This window comes from Chiloscyllium punctatum, chromosome 35 (assembly GCF_047496795.1).
Source record: "Chiloscyllium punctatum isolate Juve2018m chromosome 35, sChiPun1.3, whole genome shotgun sequence".
NCBI classification, from domain to species: Eukaryota; Metazoa; Chordata; class Chondrichthyes; order Orectolobiformes; family Hemiscylliidae; genus Chiloscyllium; species Chiloscyllium punctatum.
The window spans coordinates 20929537-20955403 of record NC_092773.1 but is presented as its reverse complement, the minus strand read 5'-3'; the positions used below and the strand labels follow the sequence as shown (position 1 = coordinate 20955403).

Genomic DNA, 25867 nt, shown 5'->3' with positions numbered 1-25867 from the left:
ACTCAATGGGCTGAATGGCTCCCTCTTCTGGAATGAGATCAGACAGCAACAGCCAACTCATGAAGTCAAGGAAAGCAAAAGGCTGGTATCTGACAGGAACAATCCAATATATAGGAGAGATTAAATAGCAGGGGAAACATAGCAGAGACCATGGATTTATATTTCAGGGTTTCATTGAGTGTGGATATGTGCCAAAGACTGCAGAATGTCAGTATAAAACACAATTTATAAAACAAAAGGAAGGCATTAACTTCTATATTGCAAGCTAATTAATCTAATACTTTTGTAGGTGTCAGCAAATAATAGGATTGGGATGCACAGCTCTCAGGTTTCTGTGACTAAATAGCCTGCCAGCATTTCATTCCTGGACTTGCACACTAAGACTGAATGATCATAGCAAGTCATTTTGGAACTGCTGTAGTCATCAGTTTCTCCCAGCAGATAGTGAAATCATAATGTTACATGAATAGCAACATAACGTTCACAGGTTGACAATTCCTCCCATCCCATCCTCAACTTCCTGATGCACTTAAGCAACTAGCTCATCCTCATTCTCCCTATCTAGCTCTCAGCCTTCCCACCCTCCTTTTACACCTCACCCCACCCCACTCTCCTTGACCATTCTGTTCACCTCACCCTCGGTGCCTACACTACCCTTTCTGGGGTCCTGGATCCAAGTGAATCGTTTTCCCAAACAGAGACAACTCCCCTTGAGCTTGTAGTGTGACTGGCTTGATATCAGAGAGCATAAGCCAATTCCTTATGCTAAAAAGGCAAAAAGTCAGGAGGTGTCCAATTATCCCTCAGCGAGTTGTGGAAAGGAACAGCCACAAGCCCAAATAATTTATTTCTGTAGATCCTCAGCCTTCAAAACCACAAACACCAGTTAGCTAACAAACAGCCTCCTTCGGTGCCTTTAGATCACGGAGGGGAAAAGCAGTCAAATCCTCATATGCATCATAACAAGATACGGATAGGATGTGATGCACATCACATCTTCGCTCCCATCAGGAAAGCGGGGAAATCGGCAGATACTTTAGGATTTCAGTGGCCTTACAACTGACCCCAGTTTCAATCGCTCCATTCAGGACAGAAAACGAGAAAACTGAGTTGGCATGGCACTTGCAGCAATACAGTGAAATCCACCTTCATCTCATGGGCAAGTACTCATTAATTCCGATGGGGACAGCACAAATCATAGCAAGTTTCAAGGATGGGCAAAACCAGAATCCCATTGCCCCACACTTACATGGCTGCCCGCTGACCTTGCTGCAGTCTGATGCAGTTCTCTTTTAGGCTACGGATCACATGCCAACTCTGGCCCCAAGACCTCCGCAGTTGGTGATAAGGCAGCATTTGCTTTGGGTTCTGGACTGCAAACAAGACACAAGATGGCAGTGTGGACTACAGAAGCATGATTATCGTGATGTACTAAAATCTAGTATTTTTTAAAAATCGCAATCCCCACCTTCTAACCCAAATAGGATCAGAAGTATTTTACGGAGTGAAGCTCAGGGATTCTGGCTATGACGACAAGATGAACTGTGCCAGATATACCCGAAAGATGGTTCGGAACTCTCTTCTTGAATTGCTATTCCAGTAAATGTGCCACTATCACCACTCTGAGCCTATTTTGACCCCAGTTTCATACCAATGTGGGTGGCTCACAACTGTCATCCAACGTGTCACTACTTTTCATCATTTATATAAATGATTTGGATGTGAGCATAAGAGATATAGTTACTAAAGTTTGCAGATGACACTAAAATTGGAGGTGTAGAGGACAGCGAAGGTTACCTCAGATTGAAACAGGATCTTGATCCGATGAGCCAATAGACTGATTAGTGGCAAATGATGTTTAATTTAAATAAGTGCGAGGTGCTGCATTTTGGGAAAGCAAATCTTAGCAGGACTTATACACTTAATGGTAAGGTCCTAGGGAGTGTTGCTGAACAAAGAAACCTTGGAGTGCAGGTTCGTAGCTCCTTGAAAGTGGAGTTGCAGGTAGATAGGATAGTGAAGAAGGCGTTTGGTATGCTTTCCTTTATTGGTCAGAGTATTGAGTACAGGAGTTGGGAGGTAATGTTGTGGCTGTACAGGACATTAGTTAGGCCATTTTTGGAATATTGCGTGCAATTCTGGTCTCCTTCCTTTCAGAAAGATGTTGTAAAACTTGAAAGGGTTAAAGACTTACAAGGATGTTGCCAAGGCTGGAGGATTTGAGCTATAGGGAGAGCTTGAATAGGCTGAGGCTGTTTTCCCTGAAGCGTCGGAGGCTGAGGGGTGACCTTATAGAAGTTTACAAAATCGTGAGGGGCATGGATAGGACAAATATCAAGGTCTCTTCCCTGGACTGGGGGAGTCCAGAACTAGAGGGCGCAGGTTTAGGGTAAGAGGGAAAAGATATCAAAGAGACATAAGGGGCAACTTTTTCAAGCAGTGGTTGGATATGTGTATGGAATGAGCTGGTGGAGGCTAGTACAATTGCAACATTTAAAAGGCATCTGGATGGGTATATGAATAGGAAGGGTTTGAAGGCATATGGGCATGGTACTGGCAGGTGGCACTAGATTGGGTTGGGATACCTGGTCAGCATGGACAAGTTGGACCGAAGGGTCTGTTTCCGTGCTGTAGATCTCCATGACTCTATGAATCTATGTCACTCATCAAACCTGCGGTTCACCACTACCTTCTCTGGTTGACTAGGGATAAGCAACAGATGCAAATCGGGTCAGAGATGACAGTCTGTGCTGCAATCTGTGAGGGCAATTGTTGAGGGAGGTGGCCAAACTCGCCCTGAGTGGTCCCGCTGAGGTAGGAAAGGTTACATGGAAGAGAACCAGGGTATTCCATCGTCAATAGTTTCAGGCACAGACTGTCCGGGTTCTCCCAGTGTTAACATCATGGAGCTGGAAGCTCAGTAGGATCCATGCCCAACATCAGCTCCATGGGGAGAGCAAGGCATGGGCACTGAGCAAACCTATGACCAAATCTCACATCATCACAGCCCTGTTCCAATCTTCCAGACCACGATTGTTGCCTGCCACTCACTGCTCAACATCGAGGCTTCACATCTTTCACAAGAGATAAACATGGGGGCTTACGTATGAAATTCACAGCATCTGGATGCTTCGGAACAGTGACCTGTCCATCATAGTTACTTGTACTTCTGTCAAACAGATAGATGATGGCCAGTTCTGACTTCTTCCCTTCATTCTGCTAGGGAGACATTACAACAAACAGAAAATTACAGCTTGCCAAGGCTAAAAGAAATCCACATTCCTCCTGTCCCTTCCAACCACCTCCAATGTTGTTCAGGATATCACAGCAAGTTAGTGGTGGTGGAATGTGTACTGTTCATTGAGGGAGTCTGGGTGCCTGTGACAACATGCACTTTTTAAATGCATGTTGATGTCCAGGGCCATGGATAGTGATGGTAAATGATTCTTCCCATCATATGGCTGACCAGAAATCTCTCCTGTTCCTACTGCCTGGTACTGGCATGTGTTGGAAGAGTTTTCAGGTTGATAGTCTGGTTGTGATTGGACTGAACATTCCTGAGCCATCAGGTCCTGAGGCTGGACTCGAACTCAGAGCTCCTGGCTCAGAGGCAGGGATATTACCAGAAGATCTCCATAGTAACATCATATGGAGTACTATGTATGATGCAGAATGACTGATACATTCTCCCACAGTATCTATCATATCTCTCACTCCTTAGATTTCAGCCGCGCCCTTACCCTGCAGTCTGGTGCACACTGGCTGAGAGGTTTGCGGGGGTCCAGGGCAGTTCCTGTTTCCAATAGAAGTTCCTGGTCAAATTCCTCGATGCCAGTCATGGCCTTGATCCACTGCTGCAGAGCCTGAACACTCGCCTCTGGGGAGACCAGATATGTGTGGAGCAATCCGGACTTCATATCCAGAATCTGCACATACTGGAAGAAAGCACAAACACATGAACAGAAACTGTCACCGTCTTGGGAGGGATGGAATGCAGCAGCACCTTAACTTTCACACACTGTTTTTATTTGTTTCAGCCCTGAGACAGGCTGTCTCAGTACCTCAGCCCTGGTGCACTTCGCCATCCTAATTCAGAAAGCAACCCTCCCTTACTTTGAAGTGATTGTTTTCACCATGTTCACCCCATAGCTTACCATACCAGAAATCTGAGAGAAAAAAAACACAGATTCTGAACAGTAAATTCCACTTTATTTTCATTTATTCTTGACTGGTTGGAATTTCAGAACAAATTCAGAGAGACAAATGTTGCTGATGAAAGGGATGTGGCAAATTGTCACCATGGCTGTGGAAGTTGCAAGACATGAAAGACAAGAAAACAAGGAGTGACAGGGATAAGTACTAAGTGACAGCTGGATTAAGAAGTACATGTTCACCAACGAGAACTTAAAATGGAGAAAGGTCATCCATTCACTCATCAGAACAGGAAGTTAGGAGGATCTGATTAATCCTCAGAGAGGAGTATTGAAATGTCTGCATCTCTGAAAATGCCACTCACCCACCTTTCTGTTAAGAATATCATCCAGTGCCTTGAAACAACCGTTTGGTCCATGAACAGGGTCTGTTCCTCTCTCTTTGGAATTCCATTGCAGCATTAACTGCAGCCACCTCTCCAACGGACCTGCTAATTCACTAGCAGGAGAGAAAAAGCAACAAATGAGAAGCTCAGTGGCCTTGTCCTTTGCCTGGTTGACATGTGTCACCCATCCTTAATTGCTCAAGAAGGAGCTGGTGAGCTGCCTTTAAGAACTGTGAAAGACCCACCAACAGGGAGAGACTTCCAGGATTTGGATCAACAACATCAAAGGAATAGCTGATATAGTTCCAAGTCAGATTGGTGTGTGACTTGGAGGAGAATCTGCAACATTCCAGTGTACCTGCTGCTCTTGCCCTCCTAGGTGGAGAAGTGTGTTCAAAAGGTGCTGTCAAAGGAGCCTAAGCAAATTGCTGCAGTGAATCGTCTATTGTTGGAGTTTCCTCACTTGCCTGCATGGGTGTACATTCCCATCACACTATTGACTTAATTCTGGATTAGTGGTGCTTGAAGAGCACAGCAGTTCAGGCAGCATCCAACAACTCCCAAGTCATTTCCTCTGCCCTGCCTGCCTTGAAGAAGTTTTCCTCCTCTCTCTACAAGAATCTCAGGGAGTCCCTCTCCCACTGCAACTCCCAGGTCAATTCCTCTGCCCTCGTTGGATGCTGCCTGAACTGCTGTGCTCTTCCAGCACCACTAATCCAGAATTTGGTTTCCAGCACCTGCAGTTATTGTTTTTACCTATTGACTTAAGCCTTGTCAATGGTATACAGGCTTTGGGGAATCAGGAGTTCAGTTACTCACCACAAAATTCCTACTGTTTTATGATATCCACATTTCCCCATGTTCCCAAATGGATTGCTAGGAGACGTAACTTCCTCCATTCTGACACCAATCTTTCTCTTACAATGTTGGAACCTCGATTCAGCAGCCCCATCCTTTGTGTCAACTGAGGATGTGGTGACATTCGGCAGAACTTGCATTAAAAGGGTGAATTCACCATCCCAGAGTGGGGTTCTTTGAGGCAACAGCTACCCCAGATTTTGTTTCTTTGGGGTTGTTCCTTCTTATGTTATCCAGAAAAATAATTTAATTTTGACCGAAACTGTTGATGTTCGGTTTGATTGCCCATGGACACATTTGGGGCACAAACTTTGACAACCCCCTCCGCTGCTAAAATGCCAATCAGGATCACTGTCAAGTCCAGATTTAATGAAGTGTGCCTCTATCAGGTAACATGTTAGATATGACTATGGAAATTTCAATTAAAAAGGCAATGAAAATTGAAATCAGGAATGCCTCCCACCCCCATCCAAATAATCTGGATTCTGTCACTTGGGACATGTCAGCAATCCTCACCTGTTGAGGTTATTGGGTTGAGGAAGCTGGCTGGAAAATTTTACCTCCATATTCATGTCTTCAAACACCATAATGTCGCAATCGCCTTTGTGCTTTACTTTACTGTGCCTGACAAAACGGAAGACAAGAGTGAGCGATATCACAAGAGAAGCAAGACATTCACATATCCTCCTTCGCTCCAAAGCTGCAGAGTTTGATTATCCAAATGATGAGAAGGAAATTATCCAGTCCCACAGTGAACCATGACATCAACCCAAATTCTTAGATTGATCCCACCCACTGTCCAGTGGGATGTAATGCAGAGCACTATTCTGACAATATTTGGCTCACCTTTAAGAAATTGCTATTTGGTCCCAATAGTGAAGATGGATGAACAGTCATCAGCTAATTGTTCTCTTAATTCACTTCTTTGACAGTTTGTGAACAAAAAAAAAGTTAACTTATTTCCTCGAAAGTCTGTCAATGTTCTAGGATTGGGGGGATGAGTGAACGTGCCAAATGGTTGTCTTCGTCAAATTTGATCTCCAAATTCAGCAGCATTCACCTCTTTGCACAGACAACAAATAAATTGCAATCAGTTCCTTGATGAAAAAGTTCAGAAAAAAAAACGACTCGCATTGATATAGTGTTGTTCACGACCACTAGACAGCTGAAAGCATTTTACAGCCAAAGTGGTGCTTTTTGAAGTATTGTCACTGCTGGAAAATAGAAAAAAAAGGCAGCCAATTTTCCCACTATAAGATTTTACAAATGGCATTAGACGCAGAGAGCCACGGAAACAGTCCATGTTGACCAGATATCCTAAATTAATCTAGTCCCATTTGCCAGTACTTGGCTCATATCCATCTAAACCCTTCCTATTCATATACTCATCCAGATATCTTTAAATGTTGCAATTGTACCAGCCTCCCCCACTTCCTCTAGCAGCTCATTCCATGCACGTACCTCTGTGTGAAAAAGTTGTCACTTAGGTCCCTTTTATATCTTTCCCCTCTCATCTTAAACCTATGCCCTCTGGTTCTGGACTCCCCCACCCTAGGGAAAAGATCTTGTCTATTTATCCTATCCATGCCCCTCACGATTTTATAAACCTCTATCAAGTCGCCTCTCAGCCTCCAACACTTCAGGGAAAACAGCCCCAGCCTATTCAGCCTCTTCCTATAGGTCAAACCCTCTAACCCTAGCAACATCCTTGTAAATCAACATTGTTGACAACCAGATAATCTGTTTTTGTGACACTGATTAAGGAATGAATGTTGGCCTCGACACATGAGAGAACTGCTCTGCTCTTCACATAGTGGCATAGGGTTTTTTCAAGCACCCAAAGTTAAATGGGTGATTCCATATCTTAACTAAAAGCGAATGCATCTACAGTGCACCATTCTATTTGTCCTGCACTGGAGTAGCAGCCTTCATTTTTGTGCTCAAGTCGTAGAAGCCAGAATCTTACGAGTTAGAGGCAAGAATGCTATCCACCATGGCAGACATACAAGGTTAAACTTCTGATGACAGAATTTCAACATTTTACAGAGGCTTGTTTAGGATCCAGAATCCCGTGATCCTTCTGATCCAACTCTCCTCCATATTCAGTTCCTCACGCACGCACACAACACTGATTTCTTGAACCTCTCAGTATAAACCTTAACCATCTGCACCTACCAGGCTACAGGCTGCCAGTTGGGTAGAAATGGTCGGAATCCTGTGATGCATTCAAAAGCAAGTGTCCCCAAGCTCCAATAATCCACTGTCACTGTGTACTTCTTCTGTTCCAGGAGTTCTGGAGCCTGCAGGTAGTCAATGCTACATTTTAGTATAGGACGAACATGGCTGAACAAACTGAATAATGACCGCTTCCAAACCTGCACCCATTACCACCTAGAGTGCAAAACACAACCTCTACAGGAGAGCATCACCATTTACAAGTTTTCTCCAAGTCACATTTTAATCATCCTGATTCAAAACTAAGTCACCAAACTTTTATTATTGCTGTGTTGAAATCCTGGAACTTCCTTTGTAACAGTGCAGTCAATGAGGTACATTTAAACCACATTGATTCCAAATATTCAAAGCCGTGGCTCAGCAAAGCCTTTGGAAGACCAATTAAAGGTGGACAATAATGCTGCCCTCATCGCAAAAAAAAACCAAAAAGATCAGAATGTTCCTCCACATTAATTGTGTAATCCACACCTCCTTCATTGACAAACTGCAAAAATAGTCTTTTTCCATATTATGTCCAGCACAGAAATGGACCATTTGGCTCAACATTTCTACGCTGCTGCTGACCTTTCACAGGAGCTTCCTCCCATCCCTGTTCAATCACCCGATCAGCATTACATTTTATTCCAATGCAGGTTTAATGCCAGTAGCAGTTTCTGACTGAAAACTTGAACATCCCCTTCTCTTCCCACGCTCAGTTGAGAGACTCAAAGATAAGCAAGGACACCACAAAACAGCCCTTACCAGATATTGCAAGGTTCCAACGAAAGAGGTGCACAGACTGCTCTGATCCAGCTCCTTGGCATAGCCCAGGTCAATGATTTTATGGATCAACTGGTTTAGGAACAAATCACATCAAAAACTTTCACCATGCAATCATGTTAAATAATGGAATTTAACGTTAGACTGTTTTCCATGGAAAAACTACCCCACAGCTCTGGAGAGAAACAGTGGAATGCTTTTAAGGAAAGATTGCAGGATGTGTTCCATTAAATAAGGTAACTCCTGGTGGTTTGAAGATGCTAGCGATAATAAAAGCAATTTGAAACAAAATTAAATTGACAGAAAAATCCCACAAGAACTCAAAGAAAAGTTATAGAATCACAGAGATATACATCACGGAAATAGACCCTTCGGTCCAACTCATCAATGATAAAAATGAAAGATTAATGAGAAAATAAGGAAAGAGGCAAAAAGCAGGAAATAGAGATGTGAAGCAATACTTGGGGAAGAATAGCCAAACACTTTAAAAGGATCAGTAAAACATTTCAAAAGTTCATTTTATATACATGCATACACTTAAATCGAAGATACAGTGCAGAAATTAGTCATTTAGCCCAACTCATCCATGCTGAAGGATTATGCTTCACTCAAGCCTCCTCCTGTTTTCCCTTACCTAAATGTGCCATTATAACTCACTTCCTCGTGTAATTATCTAGTTTCCCCTTTAATAATCAATATTTCAACCACTCCCTGTGACAGCGAGTTCCACATTCTCACACACTCTCTGGGGACTGATTTTTCTCCTGAACTAATAAAGTGCTTGGTGACTATTTATAGTGATGGCCTCTAGTTGCTCTCTTCCCTGTTTGAGGAAACAATTTCTGTGCATCCACTCTGTGAAAACCTCCCGAAAATTTAAAGACGTCTATTAAGTCACCCTCCCAGCCTTCTCTTTCCAAGACAGGAAAATGCCTGTCAATCCTTTCCTGAGATGTATAATCTCATGAACCTGGCAAATGTCTTTTGCACCCTTTTCAGTGCCTCTATAATCCTTTCAATTGCTTAGCAACCAGAACTGTACCCTGCTGCTGTATGCACAAGATCTTTTCAAGTTTAGCATAACTTTCCTTTATAATCTGATCCCTCCAGAACTAAAGCTCAGTAATTTTTTGTTTAGTTTATCATCTTATTCTATGATGCTACTTTTAGTGATTAGTGGATTTCTACTTTGCTCCTTCACTCTATATAGACAATATTTCTTTCAGAAAAATGTGGCATCTGAACTTTCTGACCAAGATATAATATTTCACATTTATTTTATATTGAAATTCATTCATCAATTATAAGCCTACATATTTGCTCATATCTCCTTGTCATGTGTTGTCGCTCTTCTTAATATTAACTGTTACAATACTAGTCAGCCGTTCACCAAAGCAGGAATCCATCTTTCTTGCACAACTGTTTATTTGCATTTCATAAACTCCAATCTGATCATCTCCCTTTCTAATCCATTCTCTTATCTGGGTGACATCTGCCCTTAAATATAAGCTCCAGTGAGCACTCCATAATCTTCAAAGCATTTCCATGCTAATTCCCAAAAGACCATTGTTTGTGATATTGTCATTAAATATTCCCTCCTAAATTCACGTCATCCACATACTAAGAAGTTGTGGTTTTAATTCCAGAATCTACCAACATCATTAAAATTAAATATTAACAGCAGTAGTCCCAGCAATGATCTTGTGGAACATCACATCCCATCTTGTGCCATTTTGAATAACTACCCTCAGTCCCTAATTTCTGTCTTGAAGCCAGCTAAATCTTCACCCTGTTATTTATTTCATTACTCTGTATTTTCTTGTCATACATTCCTATTTCATGGAACTTAGCAAAAACCTTTTGAAAATTTACATAGGTTACGATACTACATTACCCTTATCTGCTCTTCCTGTTACTTCTGAAAGAATGTAATGAGCTTTATCAAGGAAGACCTGAAGGACACGTAAGCAGTGCACTAGACCAAGCAGGGTACGAGGGGAAAAGCACCAGGCTTTGGCCAAGTGAGAACTTGAGCCTGTCCTTACCCTAGAGAACTGTGAAATGGGCATTCGGAAAAATTGCATTGGAGGTCATGGAAGTGTGGATAAATAATTAACAATAGGGATTAGCTGTAATGATCTTGCTTGCTTATCAAGGATGTGCGTCTTTGAGCCAATGAATTTTACAGATTACCAAAACCCATACTGAAACATTTTATTTATGGCTTTACTCCTGGGAGCTGAGTGCTGAGGGAAGCAGCTTTTACTGTTTCACTAATGTCAAACAACTGATAAAATGTAAATGTCAACTCTGGGTTTTAAAGACAAGAAACACAAAACCAGCTTCTTCCAAATAAAAATTCATCAAAGTCACACATCATTTCCCCAGCAGACAGAACCTTTTGTCAAAGGACTGAATTATGGCTTTAACCCTCTGGCCACTGGCAACTTTGCTTAAAAGGTTGGAGCTTGTGCAGTTATTTGGAAATGGTGGTAGACCACCCCCTGATGTTCAATGAGGCACTAGAAGTTGTGCCACGAGTTCATAGCTGTCAGATATGTCAATAGTACAAATCAGTGGGGAACAATCTCACTGCAAAATCAGGAGATTTTGGGTCCAGGTTCCATGCCAGAAACTTGAGCACACTGTTCAGGCTGAAACACACTCAGGACAGCTGTCCTGTTGGAGGTGCTGCCTTTCGAATGAAATGTCAAGGCATTACGGGAAGAAACATACAATCACAAACACATTGGTGAATTACGTAAATTGGCAAATTCAATCCAGCTAAATGTGAGGTCATTCAGTTTATATCAAAAAAAGGATAAAAGTGGTTTGTCAATGAAAAAAAAGAATCAGTAAGAATCCAAAGAGGTTTAGGGATTGATGTACATCGATTACTAAAATACAGTTGTCAGGTACAGAAAATAATCAAAGAAGTTAATAGCATGTTAATCTTTATAAGAGGATTGAAAACAAAATTGATGAAGATATACTGCAGTTGTTCAGAAAACACTTCGAAGTACTGGCTGCAGTTCTACATATTGTTTTTCATTCACAGGATGTGGGCATCGCTGGTTAGGGCTGCATTTATTGCCCATCCCTAATTGCCCAGAGGGCAGTTAAGAGTCAACTGCTTTTCTGTTGGTCTAGAGTCACACGTAGGTCAAACCAGGTAAGGATGGTAGTTTCTTTCCCTGAACCAAATGGTTTTTTTTCAGCGATCAACAATGATTTCATGGTCATGAGACTTTTAACTCAGGACATTTATTGAATTCAAATTCTACCATCTGCCATGGCGGGATTTTGAATCCAGGTCCCCAGAATATTTCCTTGTCTCTGGATTAACAGTTCAGCGATAATACCACTAGGCCATTGCCTCCCACTGTGGTGGAAGGATTCAACACAGATTTATCAGGACGTTACCAGAGCTACAAGAGTAGGATAATGAACAGAAATCATATAAATTACGCTTGTTTTCCCTGGAATATTGAAGACATGAATGAGGGATTTAGGATTTTGACAGGAATCAAGAGGGTGGATTGATCGGTTGGTGAGGAAATCTAGGGGAAGAGACCTGGCATTAAAATCAGAGGAGAGAAAAAAAAAAGCTGGAGCATGGTCCACAAAAAAGCAGAAAATACTTGCTCAATTTTCATTTTAAATCTGAGATCAACAATTCTTTGGTCAAGCATGGCATTTGGACTTGAGTCAAGTAAAAGGAGTTAGGATACAGATCAGTCATGATCTCATTGAACGGCGGAAGAGAGTCAAAGGGCTCAATGGCCTCCCCGGTTATGAAGTGTAAAAGGTTGAAAGAACAGTACAAAGAAACATTGACATCCTCCTTTAATCAAAATTATACTATTTCTACAAAGAAGAATGACAATGAATGTGTATGGCAGTGAAATGGATAAATTATTCAATTTATTCAAGAGATCTAGATTAGTCATGCAAAGAGTTGGGTTTGAATTCCAATTTGAGAATGAGAAATTCATTAAGTTAAAAAAAATGAAACTGTCAGATTGTAAAAATCTAATTGGTTCACATGTCCTTCTACAGAGGGAATCTGTCAGCCTTCTATTGTCAGGCCCACACGTGACTCCAGAAACATAGTAAGGTGATTGAGTCTGAATTTCTCTCTAATGTGCACTAGCAAGGCAGCAACAGTTCACCACCACCTTTTCAGAGCAAATAAGGGTATGCTAGAAATGCCAACAGAACTTATGAATGCATATAAAACAGTACAACCAAACTCAAGAAGCTGTTGGGTGATATTTCACAATGTCACATCTGAGCCAGTATATACAGTTATCGCTGATTCAATAATTATCATACCAGGTACCAAAGTATTAAAACAAGCAACACTTTCACTAATCTAAACATTGATGGAGCTGCTTTTCTGCTTCAAAACAACTGAAGGCTGTTTCACCAACACTGGCCCAAGTGTCACTCACCCGCTGTTCTCCTTGCTGTAGAACGATATTCTCTGGCTTCAGATCACGATGGATGATTCTGTTTTCATGCAAGTACCTGAGAGCAGAAGCTAAAACACCAAAGACTCGCAACAGTCAAAACATCAGGCAGAGCATACCGTCCCAAATACAACCCACCCTTTCTGCTGAAATCATTGCACAACCTCCTGCTTGAGCTCATTGAGTGCAGGATCTCAAACAGTGGAAACCTCCACCTTCAACTGTTTTTTTGTACAGGTGGTCATTTGGTCACCCTACACTAACTCCTTCAAAGAGCCATCCTGTTAGACCCACTACCCTGCAGTTTTCCCATTAACCTGCAATTATTTCACAAGTATTTATTCAACTTCCTTTTCAAAGATACTACTGAGTCTGACAATGTCAGGATCAATAAAACAAGAGTAGGCTCTTCAGCCCCTTAAGCCTATTTCATCAGTCAGTAAAATTATGGCTGATCAGTAGCCTAACTCCATATATCAATCTTTGGCCCATATCCCTTCTTACCTTTACTGAAGAAAAATATATCTAGTGTAGTTCATCCCTGAATATTAAGATCAAGTGTCAGGATGTCTAGAAATTAGGCAGAGGCTGGGATGGAGATGGCTCATGGGTTCATGCTCATATGGAGCCATCGGGCAAAAGGTTTCACTGTCCTGAATTAAAACCCTGTAAAACCCATTGTTCACATCATTTAAAGATTCTCCCTGGTTGACCTTGTCATTTCCATGTTATCAGCATTTATCTTATGCCATCCTCCTGCACCGTTACCTCCTTTCCCCCACAACTGTATCATTCCCTTCAGCCCCACAACTCTCCAAAGATCTCTACTTCTACATTTCAGGCTACTTCACATTCTTGATGCACGATAGTAGACATGCCTTCAGTTGCTATAATCCTAAGATTTCATATTTTCTCCCTGAATTTCTTCACCTCTTTTTCCTCCCAGCTCTTCAGCAAAATATTTGGTCCTAACATTTTATGATGTGGTCCAGAGTCAACGTTGGTTTGATAATTCTCCATGTGATGCATTTTGAACATGTTGCTGTTTTAACGACATGATAACGGCAAGATGTGCTAGTCAGTTACCATCCTGATGTGGGAAGATGATAGAGGGATTTAGATTTATTGTCTGCCAAAGTTATGCCCTATCAACATGTGAAGTACAGCTTAGTGAGGAACTGGCTGCAAGATCATGGATAAGGCTTCTTGGCTTCAATGATGTTGGACTTATTTCCTTTAAGAAAAGCAAAGATTAAGATTAAGAAGTAATTTAATCGAGGTGTTTAAGTTGTAGGGGCCTGGACAGAGGAAACAGAAGATACTGATCCCATCTTGGAAGAATCAAGAACCAAAATGATGGAACTTTTTTTTTGATGCAGTGAGAGGTTATGATCTACAATGCCCAACAGCATGATGGTGACAGGTATGATTGTGGCTTTCAAAAGAGAATTGGATAATTGTCTTCCAGAGGAAGAAATGTGCAGGGGAAATTGGAGGAACGTATGTTGAGGAAATGCTCTGACAGAGAATTGGCATGTACTAATTAGCTGCCTTCTGTGCTTTAACCATTCTATGGTCCTCTTCAATGGATGGACTTTATCCCTGGCATAATATGATTGAGAAGAGCACAGAGGCTGGAGAAGAGGAGAATATTTGTTCGTATTCAATTGATGATGGAAATAACAAACTGGAAAAGACCTGGATACAGGCAGTGAAAACCGGAATGTGAGTGGCAGCACATTTAGCAGAGACAGAAGTTTGTCTGGTAATCAGTAAGTATCAGCTTCAGTGAGTAACAGCGAACAGCAACGTGAGTTTCTCAGCTCCTATACTCTATTGCAGGAAGAAGGAAATGAGACAACAGTCACAACCTCCTTCCTCCCATTAATAATTCTTCAACGTGACTCCATTCTCCTGCAATTAGAGTCATAGTTACATCTTTTGACATATGAGCTACGGCTTGACTGACTGAAAGGAAACCAAATTAACGGATAAATTCACTATCAGGGAACGAGGGCAGCGCTGATCCAGTTAACACAAGTTGGCATCAGGAAAAAGGGACAATTAGGTGAAAAGTCACTTCAAAAGATTACGCTGCATGATATCATGGCCAACTGAGGGGGAAGAAAGAAAGGGCTGCTCGTGTGGGACAGTTAGGGTGCGTATGCATGAGCCCATACCATGACCACAGGGCTGAGCTGGCAACATCCGGGAAGTGTAAGATTCAAATAAGTATTTTTAAATGTGTTCGCATTCAGACGCCTCCCCCACCCCACACCCACCACCTCACCTCACTGTGAGCAAAGAGAGCTGACAGCTCAATGATGCATCATATCTTCTCCAATCAGCCAGCCCTATGACTGGTGTGGCACAGGAACACAGGAGGCCATTCAGCCCATGAACTTGTTATGTAACTTAATTAGATCCCAGCTGATTTTAATTCCATTTATCTGTCTTGGTTTCTTATTCCTGAATACTGAAAAGTGACTGTCCCCAACAACCTTTTACTTGCACTCCCTTTTGTGTGACTAATATTACCTCTGAATCCCTCTAATTTCAAAGTTCTGCCCCTTACTGGACTCTTACTATCAGAAGAAACTGGGTTCTTTCTAACTAACTTATTAAATCCTTCAATCATCTGGAACACTTGAATTACATGAAGGGGTAGTCTATAATTGAGGGAATACGAGCCAAATCTATGCAATCTCTTCATGTATTTTAACGCTTTATCCCTGATATCAGGCCGTAGTGAGAGTTCTTTCTTGAGATTAGTGAGCAATCAGGATAATACAAAGCTGTCAACAATCTTTGTAACCCCTTTCTAAGAGTGCAGCCCAGTGCAGAACCTTAACACTTGCTATACTCACCAATGTCTGTGAGAAGGGTTAGCACTGAACTCTCACGCATCCCGCAACAATTGTCAAATTTATTCAGAAACTGGAACAACAAGACAAAGTAAAGTTAGAATGTGGACAATACACAAAAGAATAGGAAACAACATGGCTCATGAAGGCAGTGAGGTGTTTACACTTCAGATAATCACAGTGATGAGTAATTTTGTCAAAGAGTGTTCCCCACAAAGAGAAGAGAATCAAAATTACACACATGTAAGATTCTGAACAAAACAGTCATAATGAAGGACAGAGTTGAACGCGCTCCAATCTACAACTCACATCCCCAGTGTTATCAGGGAGGCAACCCACATCCATGAATTATATCACACAAATTACAAAGAAATCTTTGTATAAACAAGCTGTAAAGTTTCTGAAGTCTTATACAGTTAGATCTTTCGGAAACTCACTTTCCTTTCGTCTCTTCCTCGGACAGATGTGATCACAATTCCCAATCTAGCAATATCCTATGACTTGCCCATCAGCAGGCACTATTTTCCACGCTGTCATTTTCCCCAACCAAATCTTTGCCAAGCACCAACCCAACCCAAAGCATCTTTCCTCTGTGTTATATCTCATCTAAGCTGAAAATATGTTGCTGGAAAAGCGCAGCAGGTCAGGCAGCATCCAAAGAGCAGCAGAATCGACGTTTCGGGCATGAGCCCTTCTTCAGGAATGAGGAAAGTAGGGCTCATGCCCGAAACGTCGATTCTCCTGCTCCTTGGATGCTGCCTGACCTGCTGTGCTTTTCCAGCAACACATTTTCAGCTCTGATCTCCAGCATCTGCAGTCCTCACTTTCTCCTATATCTCATCTAACCCACTAAAAAAAAAGAATGGTGTGAGCAGAGCGAGAAAAACACAGTGAAGTTAAGAAATGGTGACAGGAAGAAGGACAGTGAGAGAGAGGAAAGGAAAAACAAAGGGAGGGAAAAAGAGAGTGGTGGTCAGAAAAAGGGATTGAGGGAGGTAGCTAAAGAAAGGAAAAAAAGAGGAGGAAGAGCATGAAGTACAGAGCAATGGAAGGAGGTAAAAGAAAGGAAAGAAGGGAGAGAAACAGGGAAAGAGAGGGAGGAGGCGGAGGAAAGAGAAGGGCAGGGAAAGAGAAAAGGAGGAAGCAGAAAGCAAAGGGACAAAAGGAATGAAAGAAGGAAAAAAACTGGAAGGTACAGACCTGCCAACACTCCACATCACTCACAGTGACACAATGAACATTAACAGCATAGGACAGCGACTCGCGGAGCGCAGTACGAACCTTGCGAAGATCTCCTCCCTCACAATATTCCATTCCCAACAAAGGTAAGTCATTGAGGGCAAGTTTCTGCATTCCCTCGGGAACATCTCGCGCTGCCACCACGTTGACATGGTTCAACCTGGATAAATTAAAATGGAGTTAGCCCAATCTGCAAGGTCAACAAAAGCAAACTTGATAGATCACAGGCCTCAGCTGGTGTATTGTGGACAATTCCAGGCCACACTTCAGTAAAGATGTGAAGGCCTTAGTTTGGAGGTTTGCCAATATATTCCCAAGAATGAGAGACCTCAGTCCTGAGAAGAGATTGGGCAAGTTTTGAAACCTCTGCTTGGAGTGGACAAAGTTTAGAGGATTTCAAGATGATGTGAGAATTTTGTTCACTTATCGGACATGAGCATTGCCGGCTAGCCATCATTTAGTGCTTATTCCTAGTTGCCCTTGAGAAGGTGGGTGAGCTGCTTCTTGAACCACTGCAGTCCACGTAGTGTAGGGACTCCCACACAGTGGTGTTAGGGAGAAAGTTCCAGGATTTTAAGCCAGCAACAGTGAAGAAACAACGAGACATTTCCAAGGTAGGATGGTGAATGGCTCGGAGGGGAACTTGCAGGGGAATTTGCAGGGGGTGGTGCTCCCATGTATCTGTTGCCTTTCTTCCTCGAAATGGATGCGGCTGAGGACTTGGAAGATGCTGTCTAAGGAACTTTGGCAAATTTCTGCAGTATATCTTGTTGATAGTAGCAGCAGTGTGAATTGAGCATCGGTAGTCGACGGACTAAATGCTTGTGGATGTGGTGCCAATCAAGTGGGCGCCTTTGTCCTGGATGGTGCTGATCTTCATAAATGCTGTTTGGAGCTGCACTCATCCAGGCAAGTGGGGAGTCTTCTGTCACACTGCCACGGAGATGGTGGACATGTTTTTTTCTGACTGGAGATGGTTATTGCCTTGCATTTGTGTAGCATGAATACTACTTGTCACTTGCGAGCCAAACCGGACTATTGTCTAGGTTTTGTTGCATTTGAACATGCACTGCTTCTGTATCTGAGGAGTTGGGAATCATGCTGAATATTGCGCAATCGGTGAACATCCACACTTCAGGGAAGGTCATTGAATAAGCAGCTGCAGGTAGTTGGGCCAGGTACACCCTCCCAAAGAACTCATGTAAATATGCCCTGCAGCTGGAATGACTGACCTCTAACAATCACAACCATCTTGCTATGTGCTCGGTACGACTGGAACCAGTAGAGAGTTTCCCCCCTCGTTCCCATTGTTATCAGTTTTGCTGGGACTCCCTAATATTTCTCTGTCAAATATGGCCTTGATGTCAAGTGCTGCTGCTCTCACCTTACCTCTGGAATTCAGCTCTCTTATCCATGTTTTAACCAAGACTATAATGAGGTCACGAGCTGAGAGGTCAGGTCCTGTTGATGACACCATACTTTACTGATATGTGAGAGCAGACTGATGGAGCAACAATTTCTGGGTTGGATTTATCCTGCTTTTCTGGACATAGCTGGACAGTTTTCCACACTGTCACATAAATGACAGTGTTGTAGCTGTATTGGAACAGATTGGTTAGGGGTGTGGCAATTTCGGGAGCACAAGTCTTCAGTACTATTGCCAGAATGTTGTCAGGGCCCACAGCCTTTGCAGTATCCAGTGCCTCCAACTGCTTCTTAATATCACATGGAGTGCATCAAAGTGGCTGAAGACTGGCATCAGTAAAATTAAAAATTAAAATCAGTGGTAAAAGTAAGATCAACAGAGGAGATGAGGAGAAAGGTTTTCATTCAGAATTGTTAGCATTTGAAATATTCTACCTGAAAAGGTGGTGGAAGTTGATTCCACAATTAATTTTAAATGTGCATTGGACGGGGAGTTGAACATGAGGAAAAGCAGATGATTTGGTACCACCTAGGCTAACGTTTTACAAAATCTAGCTGAGGCAAGACGAGTGGATGGTCTCCAATGATTAAATCAAGTGAAGCGCTTGAGGATTATACAAGGTGTAGGAATACACTTAAGAGGGATTTCAGGAGAGCAAAAAAGGGACATGCGGTATCTTTGGCAGATAGGGCAAAGGAGAATCGAAAAGATTATCCAAGTATATTAAAGGCAAAAGAGTAATTCAGGAGAGGATAGGGCCCCTTAAAGATCAGCAAAGCCATCTATGTGTGGAACCAGAGGAGATGGGTGACATCCTAAACAAATATTTTTCATCTGTATTTACCTTGGACAAAGACTTGAAAGCAAGGGATTTGGGGAATTAAAAATGCTGTTTCAAAAAGAAAAGAATCCACATCACAGAAGAAAAGGTGCTGGAAGTCATAAAACACATGAAGGTCGATAAATCCCTGAGACCTGATCAAGTGTATCCTAGGTCATAACGGGAAGCGAGGGAAGAATTTGCAAGGCCCCTAGTGGAGATATTTTTTTAATCATCGATAGCCATGGGTGGGGTGCCAGAACACTGGAGGGTGGCTAATGTTATGCCATTATTGAAGACAGGCCTCTAGAAAAAGTCAGGGAACAACAGAGTGGTGAGCCCCATGTCAGTGATGGGTACATTGTTGGAGGGGTATCTGAGAGAAAGGATCTACGTGCATTTGAAAAGGATGGTCAGTGTGGCTTTGTGCAGGGGATATTGTGTCTCAAAAATTTGATTGAATTTTTGAAGACCATATTGAGGTTTGTGAAATCACGAGGGGCACAGGTGAGGTGAATAGCCAAGGTCTTTTCCCCAGCATCGGGGAATCCAAACCTAAAGGGCATGGATTTAAGTTGAGAGGGGAAAGATTTAACAAGGACCTGAGGGGCAGCTTTTTCACACAGAAGGTGGTGCACATATGGAACAAGCTCCCTGAAGAAGTGGTAGAGGCAGGTACAGTTACAACAATTAAAAGACATTTGGACAGGTATGTGGAAAGGTTCTGGATTAGTGGTGCTGGAAGAGCACAGCAGTTCAGGCAGCATCCAAGGAGCAGTAAAATCGACATTTCGAGCAAAAGCCCTTCATCAGGATGCGGTATTCCTGATGAAGGGCTTTTGCCCGAAACGTCGATTTTACTGCTCCTCGGATGCTACCTGAACTGCTGTGCTCTTCCAGCACCACTAATCCAGAATCTGGTTTCCAGCATCTGCAATCATTGTTTTTACCCAGGTATGTGGAAAGGAAAGGTTTAAGAAGGGTATAGCTAAACACAGACAAATAGGACTTGTTCAGCTCAGAAAATTCTTTGAGAAGGTGACCAAACAGGTAGATGAGGGTAATGCAGTTGATGTGGTATATATGGACTTCAGTAAGCTGTTTGATTAAGCTATTGCACAAAATAAGGAGGCATGGAATTGAGGGTGATTTAGCGGTTTGGATCAGAAATTGGCAAGCCAAAAGAAGACAGAGGGTGGTGCCTGAGGAGAAATATTCATCCTGAAGTTCATTTACTATGGGGTACCGCAAGGATATGTTTCGGGTCCCCTGTTGTTTGTCATTTTTATAAATGACCTGGATAAGGGCATAGAAGGATGGGTTAGTAAATTTGCGGATTACAGTAAAGTCAGTAGAGTTGTGAACAATGACGAAGATTCTTGGTAGTGTAGATAAGCAGTGAGACCTCTGTGTCCAGGTACATAGATCCCTGAAAGTTGCCACCCAGGCTGACTGGGTCGTTAAAAAGGCAGATGGTGTGTTAGCTTTTATTGGAAGATGGATTGAGTTTCGGAACCATGAGATCATGCTGCAGCTGTACATCTCTCTGATGCGACCACATTTGGAGTATTGTGTACAATTCTGGTCACCGCATTAGAGGAAGGATATGGAAGCTTTGGAAAGGATTCAGAAGAGATTTACTAGGATGTCAGGTAAAAACAATGACTGCAGATTACTAGGATGTTGCCTGGCATGGAGGGAAGGCCTTACGAGGAACAGCTGAGGGATTTGAGAAGGTTGAGAGGTGACTTAATTGAGACATATAAGATAATGAGAGGGTTAGATAGGTTGGACAGTGACAGCCTTTTTCCTCAGGTAGCGATGATTAACACAAGGAGAAGTAGCTTTAAATTGAGGGGGTGATAGATATAGGACATATGTCAGAGGTAGTTTCTTTACTCAGAGAGTAGTAGGGGCGTGGAATGCACTGCCTGCAATGGTACTAGACTCGCCAACTTTAAGGGCATTTAAATGGTCATTGGATAGGCATATGGATGAGAATGGAATCGTGTAGGTTAGATGAGGTTCAGATTGGTTCCACAGGTCGGTGCAGCATCAAGAGCCACAAGGTCTGTATTGCACTGAAATGTTCTATGTTCAATGAAATATGGTTGGCATGAATGAGTTGGGCCAAAGGGCCTGTTTCTGTGCAGTACACATCTTTGACTTTAATCGTGGTGACTTTACATCTTTGACTTTACAGTGGTGAAAGCAACTCAGATCTGCAGAGAAAACTCTCAAATCGAAGCCTTGAGGTCATCCAGTGACCCTGAAAGTGTGATTAAAAAGAGTATAACTTTATCACTTTCAACATAGGAACAACTAATCCATGTCATTTCAGTGTTCCCATGTCCCTTTATCCCCTTTTTTCTCCAATATCATATTTCTGAATGTTTTTGACGTCAGCTTCAATAGCAGACTTATTTCGCAGCCTCACAAACTTCTGCATAAAAACATTTCTCTCTTGCATCAAATCTTATTTCTCTGTTTTAATCTCCCTAGCCTGAAATCCCCCACATTTAGCCTCTAACATCTATACACCGATTGCTTTTTCTTTTACTTTACTGGGTGGCATTATGTTTTCCAAGACATTTATGAATAAAAGTCCAATGTTAATAACATTCTTGTTATAAACAGGATGCAGCCCTGAGGTACTCATTGTTTCTGCACGAAAACTGCAGGGGAAGATTTATCTCTAAATTAGCACACAGTGCCTAGGTCTGGGAACTGGGAGCTAACAGCGGAGGGCTTAGGATCGAGAGTAAGATTGCCAACACTCTTAGATTAACCTGGAAATTGAAATAAATATCCAAGATAATGCTACCAACAACTGACAGGAAAGAAAATTCGCCATGGCCTGAAAAACATTTGATTTTCTCTTCTCCATTCCATCATTTCTGCTAATTGTTCATAAAAAATATTAGCAGTGTGGGAAAATAAGTCGAGAACACCAAGCTGGGGATAATAGCACCGAGGAAGAATGAAGTTTAACATAGGAGTATGTTAGAAAGCTTTTCCGACTGGGCAGTTAAATGACAGTTCAGTCACTCACATCCATCCTTCACTCCACGATAGGTCGAAATATGGACAAAAGAGCTAAATTCTCGACATGGAGTGAGAGTGGCTACCCTTGACATCAGGTCAGCATTTGACTTAAGTGTGGCATGAAGACACTCAACAAACACATCGACCTGGACCCAATATACCGGCCACTACAGCGGACAGCTCGAACTGACAACCGGAAACGGCAGAGACAGGCCACTATAAATGCCGGAAGAAACAGCACAGAAGCGCTTCACAGGAGGCTCCCAAGCACTGAGGATGTCACCGAGACAGGGGACGAAACGTTTGCAAGACAAATTCCCAGCTCGGCGAACAGAACCACAACACTCAAAAAAGCAAATGACAATGTCTAACAATAGGGAGTCGAATCACTTCTCCTCGACTTTAGTTGGAATTATGTTTGTCGAATGACTGGCAATTACCATTGTTGTTGTGGTTCTGTTGGCCGAGCTGGGAATTTGTGTTGCAGAAGTTTCGTCCCCTGTCTCGGTGACATCCTCAGTGCTTGGGAGCCTCCTGTGAAGCGCGTCTGTAATGTTTCCTCCGGCATTTATAGTGATTTGTACCTGCCGCTTCCGGTTGTCAGTTCCAGCTGTCCGCTGCAGTGGCCGGTATATTGGGTCCAGGTCAATGTGCATATTGATTGAATCTGTGGATGAGTGCCATGCCTGTAGGAATTCCCTGGCTGTTCTCTGTTTGGCTTGTCCTATAATAGTAGCGTTGTCCCAGTCGAACACATGTTGCTTGTCATCGGAGTGTGTGGCTACTAAGGATGGCTGGTCATGTCGTTTCGTGGCTAGTTGGTGTTCATGGATGTGGACCGTTCGCTGTCTTCCTGTTTGTCCTAGGTAGTGTTTTGTGCAGTCCTTGCATGGGATTTTGTACACTACATTGGTTTTGCTCATGCTGGGTATCGGGTCCTTAGTCCTGGTGAGTTGTTGTCTGAGAGTGGCTGTTGGTTTGTGTGCTGTTATGAATCCTAGTGATCGCAGTAGTCTGGCTGTCAGTTCAGAAATGTTTTTGATGTATGGTAGTGTGGCTGGTCCTTTGGGTTGTGGCATGTCCTCATTCCGTTGTCTTTCCCTTAGGCATCTGTTGGTGAAATTGCGGGGGTATCCGTTTTTGGCGAATACATTGTCTAGGTGTTCTTCTTCCTCAGTTTGCAGTTCTGGTGTGCTGCAGTGTGTTGTGGCCCTTTTGAACAGTGTCTTGATGCAACTTCTTTTGTGTGTGTTGGGGTGGTTGCTTTCGTAGTTTCGGACTTGGTCTGTGTGTGTGGGGCTTTCCTGTAAACCTTTGTAGTGAATTCTCCGTTCGGTGTTCTCTGTACCATCACGTCTATGAATAGGAGTTGGTTGTCCTTTTCTTCCTCTCTAGTGAATCGGATTCCTGTGAGTGTGGCGTTGATGATCCGGTGTGTGTTTACTATTTCTGTGTTTGTAATGATTACAAAGATATCATCTACATATCTGACCCAGAGTTTGGGTGGAATTTGCGGTAAGACTGTTTGTTCTAACCTTTGCATTACCACTTCTGCTAGGAGTCCAGAGATGGGTGAGCCCATGGGGGTGTGTCATTGATTTGTTCATATACTTGGTTGTTGAATGTGAAGTGTGTTGTGAGGCACAGGTCCAGTAGTTTGAGTATGCCGTCTTTGTTGATAGGTTCCCCGTCTGTTGTCTGTTCTGTATGTCCAGCAGGTTGGCTATTGTTTCTCTGGCTAGGGTTTTGTCGATAGAGGTGAACAGTGCCGTTACATTGAATGAGACCATAGTTTCTTCCTTGTCTATGTGTATATTTCTGATGATATCCAAGAATTCCTGTGTCGATTGTATAGATTGTCTGGATCTGCTGATCAGGTGTTTCAGTTTCTGCTGTAGTTCTTTAGCCAGTTTGTGTGATGGTGTCCCTGGTAGTGATACTATGGATCGGAGTGGGATGTTTGGTTTGTGCACTTTAGGTAGTCCATAGAATCCAAGAAAAAATGGCAAACTAACACACACACACACACACACACACACACACACACACACACACACACACACACACACACACACACACACACACACACACACACACACAGGACACCGCAACACACTCCTGGATTAGAAACCTCTCCCTCAGACAGCTCACAGATACGGAAAGAACAATACTGGCCAAGGGACTCAACTACAACCACAGGGACGCCAAGACAGCAGACTTCCTAGCAGCACTAGAATGCACACTCAGAAACAATGGACTGACAGAAGAGACACAACAAACAGTGAGACAAAGTATCGTACCCCATGATAACAAGGAAAAGACAAACACATAACCTCAACACCAAGGAGAGGGAAGCACTAAGAAATGATAAGAACATAATCATAATCCCACGCAAGGACTGCACAAAACACTACATAGGACAAACAGGAAGACAGCTAACGGTCCGCATCCATGAACACCAACTAGCCACGAACGACATGACCAGCCATCCTTAGTACCCACACACTCCGATGACAAGCAACATGAGTTCGACAGGGACAACGCTACTATTATAGGACAAGCCAAACAGAGAACAGCCAGGGAATTCCTACAGGCATGGCACTCATCCACAGATTCAATCAATAAGCACATCGACCTGAACCCAATATACCAGCCACTGCAGCAGATAGCTGGAACTGACAACCGGAAGCGGCAGGTACAAATCACTATAAATGCCGGAGGAAACATTACAGACGCGCTTCACAGGAGGCTCCCCAGCACTGAGGATGTCACCTAGACAGGGGACGAAACTTCTGCAACACAAATTCCCAGCTCGGCGAACAGAACCACAACAACAAGCACCCAAGCTACAAATCTTCTCACAAATTTTAAATTACCATTGTTGTTAAGGATCTGCAGCAGAAATAAAAGAAAAGATAAAAGGGAGGGAAGTGTCAGCACCAGCTAATCACTTCTTTACATATATAATGTAAAGGTCGAATGTCCTGGACCTAATGCCCCAGAGAGAGCAATTTTTTATTCACCAAATTACTTCAGCAAGTCATTTGATAAGGTTCCCCATGGTAGGCTCGTTCAGAAGGTCAGGAGGAATGGGATACAGGGAAATTTAGCTGTCTGGATACAGAACTGGCTGGTCGACAGAAGACAGCGAGTGGTTGTGGAAGGAAAGTATTCTGCCTGGAAGTCAGTGGTGAGTGGTGTTCCTCAGGGGTCTGTCCTTGGGCCTCGACTGTTTGTAATTTTTATTAATGACTTGGATGAGGGGATTGAAGGATGGGTCAGCAAGTTTGCAGACAACACAAAGATTGGAGGTGTCGTTGACAGGATAGAGAGCTGTTGTAGGCTGCAGTGGGACATTGGCAGGATGCAGAGATGGGCTGAGAGGTGGCAGATGGAGTTCAACCTGGATAAATGCGAAGTGATGCATTTTGAAAGGTCGAACTTGAAAGTTGAGTACAGGATTAAGGATAGGATTCTTGCCTGTGTGGAGGAACAGTGGGATCTTGGTGTGCAGATACATAGATCCCTTAAAATGGCCACCCAAGTGGACAGGGTTGTTAAGAAAGCATATGGTGTTTGGCTTTCATTAACAGGGGGATTGAGTTTAAGAGT

The 25867-nt window shown here is 42.8% G+C and overlaps 1 protein-coding gene across 3 annotated transcripts in view; it reads right to left on the bottom strand.

Annotated features, from left to right (window-relative positions):
* Nucleotides 1-25867, bottom strand: part of ikbkb (inhibitor of nuclear factor kappa B kinase subunit beta) — a 76394-nt gene that overhangs the window by 14661 nt on the left and 35866 nt on the right. For 2 of the 3 annotated variants that reach the window (XM_072554240.1, XM_072554239.1), the window contains 10 exons: nt 17007-17124; nt 15729-15798; nt 12844-12932; nt 8372-8461; nt 7571-7695; nt 5912-6019; nt 4521-4650; nt 3741-3935; nt 3105-3219; nt 1250-1373 (listed from right to left, as the gene is read on the bottom strand). In XM_072554240.1, coding sequence (XP_072410341.1) covers nt 1250-1373; nt 3105-3219; nt 3741-3935; nt 4521-4650; nt 5912-6019; nt 7571-7695; nt 8372-8461; nt 12844-12932; nt 15729-15798; nt 17007-17124 — 1164 coding nt within the window. The remainder of the gene's footprint in view (nt 1-1249; nt 1374-3104; nt 3220-3740; nt 3936-4520; nt 4651-5911; nt 6020-7570; nt 7696-8371; nt 8462-12843; nt 12933-15728; nt 15799-17006; nt 17125-25867) is intronic. The other variant, XM_072554241.1, reaches the window with a different exon arrangement.